Source organism: Oncorhynchus mykiss, chromosome 14, assembly GCF_013265735.2.
Source record: "Oncorhynchus mykiss isolate Arlee chromosome 14, USDA_OmykA_1.1, whole genome shotgun sequence".
In the NCBI taxonomy this organism is placed as follows: Eukaryota; Metazoa; Chordata; class Actinopteri; order Salmoniformes; family Salmonidae; genus Oncorhynchus; species Oncorhynchus mykiss.
The window spans coordinates 29,529,574-29,548,271 of NC_048578.1; the positions used below are offsets into that span (position 1 = coordinate 29,529,574).

The 18,698-nt window shown below is 44.8% G+C and overlaps 1 protein-coding gene across 1 annotated transcript in view; it reads right to left on the reverse strand.

Moving 5' to 3' along the window:
• Window positions 1–2,531: 2,531 nt before the first annotated feature.
• LOC118938714 (cysteine-rich and transmembrane domain-containing protein 1-like) overlaps window positions 2,532–18,698 on the reverse strand; it is a 31,897-nt gene continuing 15,730 nt past the window's right edge. The window contains exon 3 of the mRNA XM_036943257.1: window positions 2,532–6,278. Coding sequence (XP_036799152.1) covers window positions 6,175–6,278 — 104 coding nt within the window. The 3' untranslated portion in view covers window positions 2,532–6,174. The remainder of the gene's footprint in view (window positions 6,279–18,698) is intronic.

Sequence of the window (18,698 nt, forward strand, 5' to 3'; positions counted from 1 at the left end):
CTCTATACCATTTGTATTTCATTATCATTTGACTATTGGATGTTCTTATAGGCATTTTAGTATTGCCAGTGCAACAGTATAGCTTCCATCCCTCTCCTCGCTCCTCCCTGGGCTCGAACCAGCAACAACAGCCATCGAAGCAGCGTTACCCATGTAGAGCAAGGGGAACAACTACTAGCAGGCTCAGAGCGAGTGACGTTTGAAACGCTATTAGCGCGCGCTAACTAGCCAGCCATTTCACTTTGGTCACACCAGCCTCATCTCGCGAGTTGATAGGTTTGAAGTCATAAACAGTGCAATGCTTGACGCACAACGAAGAGTTGCTGGCAAAACGCACGAAAGTGCTGTTTGAATGAATGTTTACGCGCCTGCTTCTGCCTACCACCGCTCAGTCAGATACTTAGATACTTGTATGCTCAGTCAAATTATATGCAACACAGGACATGCTCGATAATATCTAGTAATATCCTCAACCATGTGTAGTTAACTAGTGATTATGATTGATTGTTTTTTATAAGATAAGTTTAATGCTAGCTAGCAACTTATCTTGGCTTACTGCATTTGCGTAACAGGCAGTCTCCTTGTGGAGTGCAACGAGAGAGAGGCAGGTCGTTATTGCGTTGGACTAGTTAACTGAAAGGTTGCAAGATTGGATCCCCCGAGCTGACAAGGTGAAAATCTGTCTTTTTGCCCCTGAACGAGGCAGTTAACCCACCGTTCCTAGGCCGTCATTGAAAATAAGAATGTGTTCTTAACTGACTTGCCTAGTTAAATAAAGATTAAATAAAGGTGTAAAAAAATTATAATAACAAATAAAAATCGGCAAATCCCGATTTCCGATTGTCATGAAAACTTGAAATCGGCCCTAATTAATCGTCCGTTCCGATTAATCGGTCAACCTCTAGTTTGGACCATGATAGTGATGAGCTTTGTGGGTACTATGATGTTGAACGCTGAGCTGTAATCAATGAACAGCATTCTCACATAGGTGTTCCCTTTGTCCATGTGGAAAAGGGTAGTGTGGAATGCGATTGAGATTGCATCATCTGTGGATCTGTTGGGGCGGTATGTGAATTGGAGTGGGTCTAGGGTTTCCGGCATGATGGTGTTGATGTGAGCCATGACAAACGTTTCAAAGCACTTGTGAGTGCGCTACCGATGTGAGTGCTACGCTGCGTTAATCAATTAGGCATGTTACCTTTGCTTTCTTGAGCACAGGGACAATGGTGGTCTGTTTGAAACATGTAGGTATTACAGACTCGGTCAGGGGGAGGTTGAAAATGTCAGTGAAGACACCTGCCTGTTGGTACGCACATGCTTTGAGTACACGTCCTGGTAATCCGTCTGGCCACGCGGCTTTGTGAATGTTGACCTGTTTAAAAGTCTTACATCGGCTACAGAGAACGTGACCACACAGTCGGCCGGAACAGCTGGTGCTCTCACGCATGCTTCAGTGTTGCTTGCCTCAAAGCGAGCATGAAAGGCATTTAGCTCATCTGGTAGCATCGCGTCACTGGGCAGCTTGCGGCTGGGTTTCTCTTTGTAGTCTGTAATAGTTTTCAAGCCATGACCACATCTGACAAGCATCAGAGCCGGTGTAGTAGGATTCAGTCTTAGTCCTGTATTGACACTTTGCCTGTTTGATGGTTCGTCACAGGGCATAGCAGGATTTCTTATAAGCGTCCAGATTAGTGTCCCGCTCCTTGAAAGCGTCAGCTCTAGCCTTTAGCTCGGTGCGGATGTTGCCTGTAATCCATGACTTCTGGTTGGGATATGAACGTACGGTCACTGTAGGGATGATGTCATCGATGCATTTATTGATGAAGCCGGTGACTGCGGTGGTATACTCCTCAATGCCATTGGATGAATCCCGATGAATCTCGGAACATCTCCCAGTCTGTGCTAGTAAAACAGTCCTGTAGTGTAGCATCCGCGTCATCTGACCACTTCCATATTGAGCGAGTCACTTCCGTATTGAGCGAGGATTTAAGTTTCCCTGCATTAAACTCACCGGCCACTAGGAGCACCACTTCTGGATGAGCATTTTCTTGTTTGCATATGGCCTTACACAGCTCGTTGAGTGTGGTCTTAGTGTCAGCATCGGTTTGTGGTGGCTACGAATAATACAGATGAGAACTCTCTTGGTAGATAGTGTGATCTACAGCTTATCATGAGGTATTCTACATCAGGCGAGCAATACCTCGAGACATCTTTAATACTAGACATCGCGCACCAGCAGTTAGTGACACACACACACCCCCGCCTTACCTGACGTAACTGCTCCGTCCTGCCGATTCACGGAGAAGCCAGACCGCTCTGTTATCCATGTCGTCATTTATCCTCATCTACTGCTGTAGTCTAAATCACAGTGGTTACACAAGACTCGCCAGCCAAGGTCACAGCTCTCCAGTGGTATAAATAGACTCAGATCTATCCTGGAACCAATTACCAACCATAGAGATCTATAAACACACTCAACCTCTGCTACAGCAAGCACAGTAAAACACACAGACATACCCACAACTGTTGACTCTTTTTTGGGAATAATTTATTCTTAACGCAAGATTATCATGTCAGGCAAAGTCATCTACATAACAAACATTCACTTTTTTTAATGTTTCATGTTCTCTCCTTCAAGGAATGAGAATATTAAAAATAACATAGCAATCAAATCATATTCATCCAGGATCTAGAAATGAACAGGGAAAAAACATTGCAAGCATTGAACAATAGTACATGTACTCAAACATTAAAATATTCATTGTCATCGTCTTTAAAAAAATGCATTCGATGCCAGCTCATAGGATTCATCCTAAGACAAACAGGAAACCACAGTAGCTGTTGTGCAAACATAACGGAGAGGACAGTTCAAGCTTCAGCATGGTACAGCAGGGGCAGGGGGTTGGCAAGGGCCACTGTAGCTTACTGGCCTGCAATGGTCTAGGTAGCCATGACAGATACGGTGTTAGGGTGGTATAGTGTTTAGGGAATATGGGGTGGTATGACTAGAGGTTTGTTTGGGAGGATGGACGGAGGCAGGAGAAGTACCTTACAGAGGTAAGATGTTAAAGTGCCCAGGAGAGAGAGAGAGAGAGATAAAGAGAGAGAGAGAGCATGGTGTGTGTGTGTGTGTGTGTTCGTTCGTGTATGTGTGTCATCTACAGTAGAACGCCTGAGATATGAGTGCATATTGTGTGTGTGTGGTGTTTGAGAATGAATTTGTGTTCCACAAGAAGCAATATCTACAGTACAGTGCCTGAGATTTAGGGAAGGTATTGTAGCTAAACTGCTACAGATTGGTTAGGTCAGGTTTAGGAGCACAAGGATAGATACATAGAGGTTATCAATATAATGCTACCATTGTTCAGGAGGCACAGGGGTTCAGGCTGGACGTTTGGGAAGGAAAGCAGGAGTGCAAGGGGTAAGGCTGATAGTTAGGGGGAGAGAGAAGGATTGAGGTGGACTAACAGGAAGTAAGGCCAGATGGAGGGATAGTGTAACAGGTAGGTCAGGATTAGGGGTTAAACCTTAGGGGTTAGAGGTTAGGATAAAATGAGGGACTTTTTAATAACTTTCTTATTTCCCCCTAACCATACCACAACTCCCCTAATTGAAGTAAACTAATGGACAACGATACTTAGGCTTCCACTTCCTGTTTATACATACTATCTACAATTTATGGACAATATATTTTACATTAGCATCCCAGCCTTCAGCTACACTCAACCCCTCCCATCTATATATAGATTTCCACTGTGCTGTGATGTTTCACAAAAGCTCTGAAACTTTATCTTCTCAGTTCCTACAGATTGTAAATTAAATTTTAAAAATGGTGCTAAGAGTATTATTACATTATTGATCAATTGACTATGACTTTTCAAATCACCCAGCAGTGCTAGTTGCAGAGTTAGCTCCAGGTAAATGTTGCAATCTTTTTTGCCATTCCTGAACCTCCGACCAAAAACAAGCTACATCAGGGCAGTACCAAAACAAGTGATCTAATGACTGTCTCTTCACAGCAAAATCAGAAGAGCTGGGATGGTTGTATCCCCCATATATATGACATTATGTTGGTTGCAAGAATTGTGGATAATAATTTAAATTGAAAAACTCTTATGTTTAGAATCTGGCGTCGTTTTGTGTATCAGTTCATAAACCAGGCACCATGGAATCAGTACATTGAAAATCTCCTCCCAACTATTTATCAACCTTGATGGTGCAGCTGTCATTTTGTTGGTCCTTAAATGAAACTGTTATACTTTTTATTTATCACAATTTTCTTTAACCAATTTTGTTCTGTAATGCAGGGCCGACAGTCAAGTTCCTTACCTCCCCTTTCCACAATGCTGCAATCAGTTGGTTGTAATTTTGGATAGAGCAGATATTTCCATATTTTTTTGTTAACTGCATGTGTGACATAATTCCACCAGACCTATTTATGATATCATTTACGAAGATTATAACATTTTTAAACCTTTTTTTTTTTGATCTGCTAGAGAATTTTCTCCGGCTTGCCATTCAAAATAAGGTGGAATTTTTTTGCTCATATAATTGAATAAACAAGTCGTTAGGTGTAGGCAGGGCCATAAGTAAGCAAATAGGTGAATTAACAAGTCGTTAGGTGTAGACAGGGCCATAAGTAAGTAAATAGGTGAATTAACAAGTAGTTAGGTGTAGACAGGGCCATAAGTAAGTAAATAGGCGAATTAACAAGTCGTTAGGTGTAGGCAGGGCCATAAGTAAGTAAATAGGTGAATTAACAAGTCGTTAGGTGTAGGCAGGGCCATAAGTAAGTAAATAGGTGAATTAACAAGTCGTTAGGTGTAGACAGGGCCATAAGTAAGTAAATAGGTGAATTAACAAGTCGTTAGGTGTAGACAGGGCCATAAGTAAGTAAATAGGTGAATTAACAAGTCGTTAGGTGTAGACAGGGCCATAAGTAAGTAAATAGGTGAATTAACAAGTCGTTAGGTGTAGACAGGGCCATAAGTAAGTAAATAGGTGAATTAACAAGTCGTTAGGTGTAGACAGGGCCATAAGTAAGTAAATAGGTGAATTAACAAGTCGTTAGGTGTAGACAGGGCCATAAGTAAGTAAATAGGTGAATTAACAAGTCGTTAGGTGTAGACAGGGCCATAAGTAAGTAAATAGGTGAATTAACAAGTCGTTAGGTGTAGACAGGGCCATAAGTAAGTAAATAGGTGAATTAACAAGTCGTTAGGTGTAGGCAGGGCCATAAGTAAGTAAATAGGTGAATTAACAAGTCGTTAGGTGTAGACAGGGCCATAAGTAAGTAAATAGGTGAATTAACAAGTCGTTAGGTGTAGGCAGGGCCATAAGTAAGTAAATAGGTCAACTGGGATATGACAAAAAAATTCAATCAGGGTAATTTTTCCACAAATAAACAGATGTTGTCCTTTCCATGGTAGCAAAATGGTATCTAATTTGGCTAACTTTATATAAATATATATTGTATCGAGATCATTTCTTTCTTTTGGGATATGTATACCAAGTATGTCCACTACATCGTCAGACCATTTTATTGGTAAACTACACGGTAATGTGAAAGTTGTCTTTTTGAGTGATCCAATACGTAATATGGTGCATTTATCATCATTCTGGTTTTAATCCAGAGGTTAGAAAAGGTTCTACATCCTCTAGGAGGCTGTGCAGGGATCCAAATTGCGTGTTTAAAAGAAAACATGAATGATCAGCGTGCAATGACACCTTTGTTTTTAAACCCTGGATTTCTAGCCCCTTGATATTATTGTTGGATCTGATTTTAACAGCGAACATTCTGATGGCCGTAATAAATAGATATGCCGATAGTGGACAACCTTGTTTTACTCCTCTTGACAATGTAATACTTCCCGAGAAGTAGCCATTATTTGCTATTTTACACCTGGGGTTACTATACATAACTTTAAGCCATCTTATAAGAGACTCTCCAAAATTAAAATGGTCCAGGCATTTACATATACATTCTGGTTGTACTTTATCAAAGGGCTTTTCAAAGTCCGCTATAAATACCAGGCCTGGTTTCCCAGATACTCATAGTGTTCTATTTCTCCCAGTACTTGTTTTCTATTACAGATGAGAGGAACTGTGGGTTAAGGGTTAGGAGGTAAAGGGTGAGGGTCAAAGCAGATAAGTGTAAATGTCAGGGGTCAGAGGTTATGTGAGCATGTCCCACAAGCAGCAGCAGCAGAGAGCCGTCCAACAGGCAGTCAGACACGTGTCTCCTGAATCATCTCTCCTTCTCTCCTCCACCACGTACACTAGAGGAAGGGAGGGATGGGGAGAGAGAGAGAGAGGAAAACATGCATTTAAAGTTAAACCTTTACAACTGGCAGTAAAAAACAATGTTTCATTGTCACATATACCAGATAGGTGCAATGAAATTAGGGTTATTAGCCCTGCTCAAGGGCACAGACAGATTTTTCACCTTGTCGGCTTGGGAACTCAAACCAGCGACCTTTCGGTTACTGGCCAAACGCTCTAACCGCTAGGCTACTTGCCACCCTTGGAATACACAAGTCACACACACTTAGCCCTAACAACATACTCTTCTTGTTATCTTTGGTATATTTGCTGTTAATCTTTAATGTGCACACACACAAACACACACACACACCTTACAAAGGCTGCCATCTGGAGTGAGTCAGGTCAGCTATGTGTTACCTGAGTGGCAAGGTACTACCCCAGTACAAAAGGGACTGCTCTCTAGCAACAGTTGCCAGGCAGTAAGTTCGCTGCGTTCATAACCAAGTGGAAAGGTGGTATTTACCAAATACGACTGGAAAGAAAACACTTGAAAGGAAAGGGGATACCTAGTCAGTTGTCCAACTGAATGTATTCAACTGAAATGTGTATTCGGCATTTAACCCAACCCCTCTGAATCAGAGAGGTGCAGAGGGCTGCCTTAATCGACATCCACGCCTTCGAATGGCCCCTCCAACTGGTAATTACGAGTGGAAAACGAATTTATCATCCGGAGTTCTGACGTCACCTACTAAGGAAAGGACCTTGATAACACCATTTTTGGCAGTTTAATGCAGAAAACATTTATAAAAATAAATCTATTAATATGGTTTTGGAACACTATATTTTGTCTACAAGCATGATACTGTAGCTATACTTTTTTTAGTTTATGGTTTAGGCCGCTTGCTGGCAATTAGCCAATCAGCATTCAAAGGTTCACCCGAGTTCAAAGGTGACCCGATTCAGGAAGCTGGGCGTATGTCCCAAGTCACGACTTCACAGGAGAGCCTTTTCAACCTATTATTATTCATTTTTTAATCAAAATATGTGTTTGGGCAGAAATGCCTTCATGAACATCTGAACTTTCATGTGCCTTAAAATCAAAGTTGTATGTCATCTGTAAATACGAATACAATTGTTAAATTACGAGCCTAGTTGGTTTAGCCACAGAGAAAGACAGCAACCTTCCCGCTAGCCATGATTGGCTGAGATAATGAGTGGGCTGGACATGCCGAGAGATGAGTTTGGATTGGTCTGTAGTGTTGCATCTTGTGTCTATAAAATGACCTGAAATATGTTGCTACTGCTCTCAATAACATTGCTGCCCTGAATTTATCAGGTGCTATCGACAAAGGTCAGTGGGAAAAAGTTGTGATGGACAACTTTCTGGACAACGATCGTGCCATGCTATGCTGACTCTCTCTCACTCTTAAAATAACATGTTTTGAAATCAGTGGAACACAACCGGCCAAACAAGCTGTGCAAACTAAACGGAAACACAGGATGTTTTATAAAAAGGGGTTGCAGTCTGTCGTGAAGCTTTCATCCATGTATACAGGTAAGAATCGAGCTACAAGGGCCTCCCGAGTGACGCAGCGGTTAAGGGCGCTGTACTGCAGCGCCAGCTGTGCCATCAGAGACTCTGGGTTCGCGCCCAGGCTCTGTCTTAACTGGCCGCGACCAGGAGGTCCGTGGGGCGACGCACAATTGGCCTAGCGTCATCTGGGTTAGGGAGGGCTTGGTCGGTAGGGGTGTCCTTGTCTCATCGCGCACCAGCGACTCCTGTGGCGGGCCGGGCGCAGTGCGCACTAACCAAGGTGCACGGTGTTTCCTCCGACACATTGGTGCGGCTGGCTTCCGGGTTGGATGCGGCTTGTGTATCGGAGGACGCATGACTTTCAACCTACGTCTCTCCCGAGCCCGTACGGGAGTTGTAGCGATGAGACAAGATAGTAGCTACTAAAACAATTGGATACCACGAAATTGGGGAGAAAAAGGGGTAAAAATTCACACACAAAAAAAAAAGAATCGAGCTACAGATTCAGATATTACACATTTCTAATTATGTCAGAAAGTTGTTTTCATTGCATACTAAAGCTAGCCAGCTGGGGTTCGATGGCTGGCTTGCTAACTAACAATGACCCTAACATGAAGCTTCATCCATGTATACAGTGTGGCATACAACAGGGAGAGATGAGGGGGGTGGTTATTGATGGGAGATATCTGGCAGCTGGTTGGCTCCACCCCCGGGCCTTATATGGACTTCCTGCCCCAACGAGGCAAGGCTGTCGCTCGTTAAACAAGGGGGTGCTTGGGTATAAAGGAAGCAGCAGCCTGCACAACGGGACAGAGTAGGAGAGAACCAAGAGTATTATGAAGAGTGTGACATTACCACCGTCTGTGTACCGGACCCAAGTGTGAAAACGGAATGGACAAAGAGAATGGCTTGTGGACTGAGTTGATCTCCTTGTACCAAAACTCCACATTTACATTCTATTTGTGATACTGGTGCATGTTTTGGTATTGAACTTGATGTGGAAACCCTACACCCTTTAGCCTGCTACAACAGGTAAGAATCTAGCTACAGATTCAATGTTATTCATTTCTAATTTAGTCAGTTTTCAATGCTTGCTGTTACCTAGCCAGCTGGAGTTCGATCGCTGGCTTGCTAACTAACAATGAACCAAACATGTAGGTTAACTTCAGCTTGCTATTACAATTGGTTTGTCAGTAGCCAACATTCCCTGTATGAACTGTCTGGTGATATCTCAGAATGCCATTTTGCATCTATAGTATAATGCTAAAATATCTGGACTTTGTCTTTCAGCATGCGCCTGACTCTCCTCCACCAGTCATCAACAAGACAGCTGGCCCAAGCTAAGGCAGCAGCGCAGTCATCAACAAGACAGCTGGCCCAAGCTAAGGCAGCAGCGCAGTCATCAACAAGACAGCTGGCCCAAGCTAAGGCAGCAGCGCAGTCATCAACAAGACAGCTGGCCCAAGCTAAGGCAGCAGCGCAGTCATCAACAAGACAGCTGGCCCAAGCTAAGGCAGCAGCGCAGTCATCAACAAGACAGCTGGCCCAAGCTAAGGCAGCAGCGCAGTCATCAACTACATGCACCATTTCTTCACCAACTACAGAGTTGGGAAAACACGTGGGGACCTGAATTGTGAAAACTGCAGTGGCCAAAACAAGAACAAGTTTGTGCTCTGGTATTGGACCTCCACTTTCTGATCACAGGCCACACCAAGTTTGGCCCTGACTGGTGCTTCGGGCTCATCAAGCAGCGCTTCAGAAAGACCAGAGTGAACACTGTCTGAGATTGCTGGTGTTGTGAAGGACAACACTGTGACAGGGGTCAACATCCCACAGCTGGTTGGACTGGAGGATGGTAGGACTGGAGGATGGTAGGACTGGAGGATGGTGGAAGGCAACTGGCAACACTTGCCTCTGTACTTCAGGCCGCTGCCACAGATCAAGCAGTACCAGTACGAGGTTATTCTTACTTAAACTTGGGAGGTGAATTGCTGTTGTGCCGGGTTGTAGTGTCTTGTTATTCCCTGTTTTCCAGCTTCGATGCTCTGGAGCCTGGTGTTGTAGTCAAGGAGTGTTCCGACTGTCGGGACCAGGTTTCAGCTGCTGCGCATCCTTCCATAGATGCTCTGCCTGTAAAAGCACCATCTGAACTGGACACAGCTAGACAAACGCATGTTTTTGAGGAGATCAGGGAGTTTTGCAATGAAGAGGCTATGGACATCACATGCCCTGCACCAAAGTCAAGGACAGAAACAGGCTCTCTGAATATAGATTCCCTTGTTCATACGTGTTTTGGACAGACCAGTTACCAGCACTATCTGCAGTGCCTCTATTCACATGACTCTCTCCTAACACACACCATACGTTGCTGCTATTTGTTTGTTATCCTGCTGCTCAGCCACTTTACCCCTGATTGTATGCATATAACTACCTCGTCTCTCACCCATATCATTATTGTACATGCTGTATATTTTATTTAGTTTGACACCATCTTTCTGATATTGCTACTATGCAAGTAACCATTTGGCTGTAACGTTTAACCTTCTGTAGAGACCATCCACTTAGCAAGATGTTGAGATTATATATGACTATTGATGTGTGGTCGTAACATCACGTATGAAGTGTCCACCACACGCATGTACACCTCACTCAGGTTTCAACTCATGTATGGAATACTGTGATAAGTGCAACAGTATATGAAATATGCACTGGTGTCAAGGCATTTGGGCAGTGGTGTAAAAACGTGAATACTACTTAAGTAGTTTGTGGTATATATTTTTGTCTACATTTACTTCACTGCATTCATTAAGAAAATGTATTTTTTTTTACTTACATTTCCCTTGACACCCAAAAGTACTTGTTACAAATTCACTGTTCAAGAGAACATCCCTACTGCCTCTAATCTAGCCAACTCACTAAACACAAATGCTTAGTTTGTAAATTGGAGTTTGTACAATTTTGTTTTCTTCCCCTTTTGAAAATAGCTGTCTAGTTTAAGGAATTTGGAATGATGTCTACTTTTACTGACATGGGATGTGGCTGGGGCTCACAGCATTTATTTCACATGACCCATCAATTTAGACAAGTAACATTTACCTGGAATTGGTCCTTATTGTAGGCTACCCCTTTTAGTCTTAATCTTTACGTCACTGTTTAGCGCGCGACCTCACGTGTGAATCCTTAGAGACGGGTGGGAACAGGACTTGCAGGGATCAAAGGCCCTTTTCTCAAGTGAGTTTACAAGTTGATCTACTTTCCCATTGTTCCTCAATTGCAGTGTAAGATATACCATTTTGTAGCTCTGAGTCTCTACTTTTATTTTTTTGCTACATAAGACCAATTTCAGCTGGTCAGTCACAAGCGAGTGAATGCATCCAACTGGTAAATTCCCACCTCCCACTTGGTTATGAATGCAGCATTCAAGTCCCATTGCCTGGCGAATAGTGGACTGCCACTAAGAAACCACTGAGAAGGTATCATCCAGGTAAACAAATACAGGGCCTGACTAAAGTCTGGAAAGTTACCTTTCTGATTTAGACAACACCCCTTTATATGACAACAAAAGCAGAAACTGATCTGGCTATCATGTGGTTAGCTACAACAACCTTCACCTTTAAGAACACACAATGGGATGCTGATATAAAAGAACCGTGCATTCAGAAAGTATTCAGACCCCTTGACTTTCTCCACGTTACAGCCTTATTCTAAAATGGATTAAATACAATTATTCAATCTACACACAACATCCCATAATGACAGAGCAAAAACAAGTTTAGATATTTTTGCAAATGTATAAAAAAAAAAAACTATTTACATAAGTATTCAGACCCTTTGTTATGAGACACAAAATTGAGCTCAGGTGCATCCTGTTTCCATTGATCATCCTTTAGATGTTTCTACAACTTGGAGTCCACCATGAGGCCGAAGGAATTGTCCACAGAGCTCTGAGACAGGATTGTGCCGAGGCACAGATCTAGGGAAATATACCAAAAACATTTCTGCAGCATTGAAGGTCCCTAAGAACACAGTGGTCTTCATCATTTTTAAACTGGTAGAAGAAGTTTAGAACCACCAAGACTCTTCCTAGAGCTGGCCGCCCGGCCAAACTGAGCGATCGAGGGAGAAGGGCCTTCGTCAGGGAGCTGACCAGAACCCGATGGTCACTCTGACAGAGCTCTAGAGATGGGAGAACCTTCCAGAAGAACAACCATCTCTTCAGCACTCTACCTTTATGGTAGAGTGGCCAGCTCACCTGATTCACCTAGTCAAGGGCCTGAACCAGCTCACCTGATTCACCTAGTCAAGGGCCTGAACCAGCTCACCTGATTCACCTAGTCAAGGGCCTGAACCAGCTCACCTGATTCACCTAGTCAAGGGCCTGAACCAGCTCACCTGATTCACCTAGTCAAGGGCCTGAACCAGCTCACCTGATTCACCTAGTCAAGGGCCTGAACCAGCTCACCTGATTCACCTAGTCAAGGGCATGAACCAGCTCACCTGATTCACCTAGTCAAGGGCCTGAACCAGCTCACCTGATTCACCTAGTCAAGGGCTTGAACCAGCTCACCTGATTCACCTAGTCAAGGGCATGAACCAGCTCACCTGATTCACCTAGTCAAGGGCATGAACCAGCTCACCTGATTCACCTAGTCAAGGGTCTGAACCAGCTCACCTAGTCAAGGGCATGAACCAGCTCACCTGATTCACCTAGTCAAGGGCCTGAACCAGCTCACCTGATTCACCTAGTCAAGGGCCTGAACCAGCTCACCTGATTCACCTAGTCAAGGGCATGAACAAGCTCACTTGATTCACCCAGTCAAGGGCCTGAACCAGCTCACCTGATTCACCTAGTCAAGGGCCTGAACCAGCTCACCTGATTCACCTAGTCAAGGGCATGAACCAGCTCACTTGATTCACCTATTCAAGGGCCCGAACCAGCTCACCTGATTCACCTAGTCAAGGGCCTGAACCAGCTCACCTGATTCACCTAGTCAAGGGCCTGAACCAGCTCACCTGATTCACCTAGTCAAGGGCCTGAACCAGCTCACCTGATTCACCTAGTCAAGGGCCTGAACCAGCTCACCTGATTCACCTAGTCAAGGGCTTGATGATTAGTTGACAAGTTCAATCTAGCTCTGTGCTAGCTCTGGAATATTTAATTTAATTAGGCAAGTCAGTTAAGAACAAATTCTTATTTACAATGACGGTCTACCCCTGGCCAAACCTGGATGACGCTGGGCCAATTGTGAGCAGCCCTATGGGACTACCAATCATGGCTGGTTGTGATAGAGCCTGGAACCAAACCAGGGTCTGTAGTGATGCCGCTAGCGGTGCCTTAGACCGCTGCACCACTCCCAAAGCACCTCCAGCGTCTTTGCATTCAGAGAAGTCAAGGTAGGGACCCCATTTAGTCGACTGGTTGATTATTTGGTCGATAGAGATTTCTTTAGTCAATCACAAGACATCCGTCTGATTTACGTCTGTCTGAGTGGACTAATCCATTGTGGAGGCCACGGGGGTGGGACAGTCCATCACTCTAAGACATGTGATACTGACATTGTATATGGTTATATTATGTTAAAATAATAGTGCAACACTAATAAATCTAATATTTTATAACAAATGTGCTTTGTCCATCATTAGATACGGTCGCTGTCCACCGTTCTGAAACAATCTTCAGTGTGCCGTAGAGCTGGCACCTTTACCTATGTGCATAATACCGAAGTTAACCAGCATATTGGGATTGAGAACAATGTGGCGGAGGCCGCAGCAGAGACAAGGTGCATTAGGTGCATTAGACTAGGTGCATTAGACTAGGTGCATTAGACTAGGTGCATTAGACTAGGTGCATTAGGCGCATTAGACTAGGTGCATTAGGTGCATTAGACTAGGTGCATTAGGCGCATTAGACTAGGTGCATTAGGTGCATTAGACTAGGTGCATTAGACTAGGTGCATTAGGTGCATTAGACTAGGTGCATTAGACTAGGTGCATTAGGTGCATTAGACTAGGTGCATTAGGTGCATTAGACTAGGCGCATTAGACTAGGTGCATTAGGTGCATTAGACTAGGTGCATTAGGCGCATTAGACTAGGTGCATTAGGTGCATTAGACTAGGTGCATTAGGCGCATTAGACTAGGTGCATTAGGTGCATTAGACTAGGTGCATTAGACTAGGTGCATTAGGTGCATTAGACTAGGTGCATTAGACTAGGTGCATTAGACTAGGTGCATTAGGCGCATTAGACTAGGTGCATTAGGTGCATTAGACTAGGTGCATTAGACTAGGTGCATTAGGTGCATTAGACTAGGTGCATTAGCCTAATTGTCTAAGACAGTTGAGGAGAGAGGAAATCCCAATTTAATGAAGTCTATAATCAACTGTTAAATGTGCCTGGCTTCATAAATCCTCCATATACATACAGACATCTCCAGAAATAAGACAGATCCTGCTTCTGTTTCCTGTTTCCTGTTTGACTGTGTGTTTAATAACTGATAATAATAACTGATTCTGTGAACCTCATGCAGCAGCAAAATGTTGCATAAAGCAATTTCACAGATTTGGCCGTTTTAATCTTTGCTCTGCTGTAATCAAGGCTTTAAAATTATTTTTGTTAGAACAGTATTACTTACAATGTATTTAATGTTATTTACACTGTTCCAAACAGGCAGAACAGTGATACTGTAACCTAACCTGTTTGTCACACATAATATACACACAGCTCTCACTCCTATACCCTCCTTTTTCTTCATCTCCTTATTGTTATTATTACTGTTATTATGATAATAAGTCATGTCACTATCATTAGTGGTCTTTGTATAGTATCCTTGTACAACCACCATGGTGGAGCTGTAGGCCTAAGAGCACATCCTGTTTAGTCTCAATACCGTAACTTACTTAGGCCTATATTTCAATATACAGACTACTGTATAGATCAATCAATCATTCATTTGTTATTGCCGTCACACAGCATATGAGACATTCATGCTTTCAAATACGATCAAGCGTTTTAGTTTTAAATTACATAACAAAGGGAGCTTTGAATAATTAGCCTCAACAATAAACTGCAATTGACGATGTAACTGTTTTTAGTCTGCTGTAATAAAGGCTTTATATATATATAGATATAGATATATATATATATATATATATAAAAATTATTAGAATAGACGCTGGTACACCTGTGTCATTTACACTGTTTCAAATGAAAAAAATAAAATAAATATATAAATATAATATTGTAATCTAACAGCAACTGTTTGGCACACATAACTCACACAGTGCTTGCTCATATACCCTCCTTTATCCGAATCTCTTGTAGTCTCCACAACTAAGTCAAATGTCTTCCACAGATCTGACTTCTCCTTTCCCTCCTGAGCAACCAGTAAACATTCACCCATTTCAAGTTCTTACTTCACGTCCTCTGCGTCCATTTTGCTGTCAACATTACTGTGTCCGGAGTTTGTCATAACCATTTCATTGATGTGATTATGATAGGTCAGGCCCTTTTTGTCACATGCATGCGATGCTTACATGTTTCATGTAAAGACAGCAAGGGTTGAGGGAATGGGGTATGTTTTTTGTAAACAAATTAGGGATTTTGGTAACTTGGGATTTTGGTAACTTACTGTGCTGTGGTGCCTTTTTTTCACTGCAGTAGGGAGGAGAGTGAGACAACGTGTGCCAGTCACATAGGCACCTGCTATCATTTTCTTTTAACACAGTGTGACCATCAGGCTCTGAGTAATTTGTGCCTCTGAATTATTTAATCAAACAGTGTGCTTAAAGCATCAGTCAAGCTCAGTGCATATGTAGTTGATTTAATTCAAACACATAGGGTGTCTGTCTACATACGGAAAAATACGTTTAAACATTTCGACCAATCAATGACTCTCGGTCGACCACCATTTTTATATGGCAAACAATATCCTTATCCTTCCCTCTCATCTCATTCTCCCTGTATTCTTCATCCCCTCTCTCTCCTCCTCCCTGTATTCTTCATCCCCTCTCTCTCCTGCTCAACCCCCTCCTCTCCCCCTCCCTGTATTCTTCCTCACCCCTCTCCTCCTCCCTGTATTCTTCCTCACCCCTCTCCTCCTCCATGTATTCTTCCTCTCCTTCTCCCTGTATTCTTCCTCCTCTCCTCTCTCTCCTTCTCCCTGTATTCTTCCTCCTCCTCTCCTCTCTCGCCTTCTCCCTGTATTCTTCCTCCTCTCCTCCCTCTCCTTCTCCCTGTATTCTTCCTCCTCTCCTCCCTCTCCCTGTATTCTTCCTCCTCTCCTCTCTCTCCTTCTCCCTGTATTCTTCCTCCCCCCTCTCCTCTCCTTCTCCCTGTATTCTTCCTCCTCTCCTCCCTCTCCCTGTATTCTTCCTCCTCTCCTCTCTCTCCTTCTCCCTGTATTCTTCCTCACCCCTCTCCTCTCCCTGTATTCTTCCTCCACTCCTTTCTCCTTTCTCTCCTCCTCACCCCTCTCCTTCTCCCTGTATTCTTCCTCCCCTCCTCTCCCCTTTCTCTCCTCCTCACCCCTCTCCTTCTCCCTGTATTCTTCCTCCCCTCCTCTCTCCTCCTCACCCCTCTCCTTCTCCCTGTATTCTTCCTCCTCTCCTCCCTCTCCTTCTCCCTGTATTCTTCCTCCCCTCCTCTCTCTCCTTCTCCCTGTATTCTTCCTCCCCTCCTCTCTCTCCTTCTCCCTGTATTCTTCCTCCTCTCCTCTTCTCCCTGTATTCTTCTTCCTCTCCTCTCTCTCTCCTTCTCCCTGTATTCTTCCTCCTCTCCTCTCTCTCTCCTTCTCCCTGTATTCTTCCTCCTCTCTCTCCTTCTCCCTGTATTCTTCCTCCCCCCTCTCCTTCTCCCTATATTCTTCCTCTCCTTCTCCCTGTATTCTTCCTCCCCCCTCTCCTTCTCCCTGTATTCTTCCTCTCCTTCTCCCTGTATTCCTCCTCACCCCTCTCCTCTCCTTCTCCCTGTATTCTTCCTCCCCCCTCTCCTCTCCTTCTCCCTGTATTCTTCCTCACCCCTCTCCTCTCCCTGTATTCTTCCTCCCCTCCTCTCTCCTTTCTCTCCTCCTCTCCTTCTCCCTGTATTCTTCCTCCCCTCCTCTCTCTTTTCTTTCCTCCTCACCCCGTATCCTTCCTCCCCCCTCTCCTCTCCTTCTCCCTGTGTTTTTCCTCCCCCCTCTCCTCTCATTCTCCCTGTATTCTTCCTCCCCGCTCCCTGTATTCTTCCTCTCCTTCTCCCTGTATTCTTCCTCCCCTCCTCTCTCCTTTCTCTCCTCCTCTCCCCTCTCCTTCTCCCTGTATTCTTCCTCCCCTCCTCTCTCTTTTCTTTCCTCCTCACCCCGTATCCTTCCTCCCCCCTCTCCTCTCCTTCTCCCTGTGTTCTTCCTCCCCCCTCTCCTCTCATTCTCCCTGTATTCTTCCTCCCCGCTCCCTGTATTCTTCCTCTCCTTCTCCCTGTATTCTTCCTCCCCCCTCTCCCCTCCTTCTCCCTGTATTCTTCCTCTCCTTCTCCCTGTATCCTTCCTCACCCCTCTCCTCTCCTTCTCCCTGTATCCTTCCTCACCCCTCCCCTCTCCTTCTCCCTGTATTCTTCCTCACCCCTCCCCTCCTCCCTGTATTCTTCCTCCCCTCCTCTCTCTTTTCTTTCCTCCTCACCCCGTATCCTTCCTCCCCCCTCTCCTCTCCTTCTCCCTGTATTCTTCCTCCCCTCTCCTTCTCCCTGTATTCTTCCTCTCCTTCTCCATGTATTCTCCCCCCCCTCTCCTCTCCTTCTCCCTGTATTCTTCCTCACCCCTCTCCTCTCCTTCTCCCTGTGTCCTTCCTCACCCCTCTCCTCCTCACCCCTCTCCTCTCCTCCTCCCTGTACTCTTCCTCACCCCTCTCCTCTCCCTGTATTCTTCCTCCCCTCCTCTCTCCTTTCTCTCCTCCTCACCCCTCTCCTTCTCCCTGTATTCTTCCTCCCCTCCTCTCTCTTTTCTCTCCTCCTCACCCCGTATCCTTCATCACCCCTCTCCCTGTATTCTTCCTCACCCCTCTCCTTCTCCCTGTATCCTTCCTCACCACTCCCCTCCTCTCTCCTTTCTCTCCTCCTCACCCCTCTCCTTCCTCACACCTCTCCTTCTCCCTGTATCCTTCCTCACACCTCTCCTTCTCCCTGTATTCTTCCTCCCCCCTCTCCTTCTCCCTGTATTCTTCCTCCCCTCCTCTCTCCTTCTCACCCCTCTCCTTCTCCCTGTATCCTTCCTCACCACTCTCCTCCTCTCTCCTTTCTCTCCTCCTCACCCCTCTCCTTCCTCACACCTCTCCTTCTCCCTGTATCCTTCCTCACACCTCTCCTCCTCCCTGTATTCTTCATCCCCTCTCTCTCCTGCTCAACCCCCTCCTCTCCCCCTCCCTGTATTCTTCCTCACCCCTCTCCTCCTCCCTGTATTCTTCCTCACCCCTCTCCTCCTCCATGTATTCTTCCTCTCCTTCTCCCTGTATTCTTCCTCCTCTCCTCTCTCTCCTTCTCCCTGTATTCTTCCTCCTCCTCTCCTCTCTCGCCTTCTCCCTGTATTCTTCCTCCTCTCCTCCCTCTCCTTCTCCCTGTATTCTTCCTCCTCTCCTCCCTCTCCCTGTATTCTTCCTCCTCTCCTCTCTCTCCCTGTATTCTTCCTCCTCTCCTCTCTCTCCTTCTCCCTGTATTCTTCCTCACCCCTCTCCTCTCCCTGTATTCTTCCTCCACTCCTTTCTCCTTTCTCTCCTCCTCACCCCTCTCCTTCTCCCTGTATTCTTCCTCCCCTCCTCTCCCCTTTCTCTCCTCCTCACCCCTCTCCTTCTCCCTGTATTCTTCCTCCCCTCCTCTCTCCTCCTCACCCCTCTCCTTCTCCCTGTATTCTTCCTCTCCTCCCTCTCCTTCTC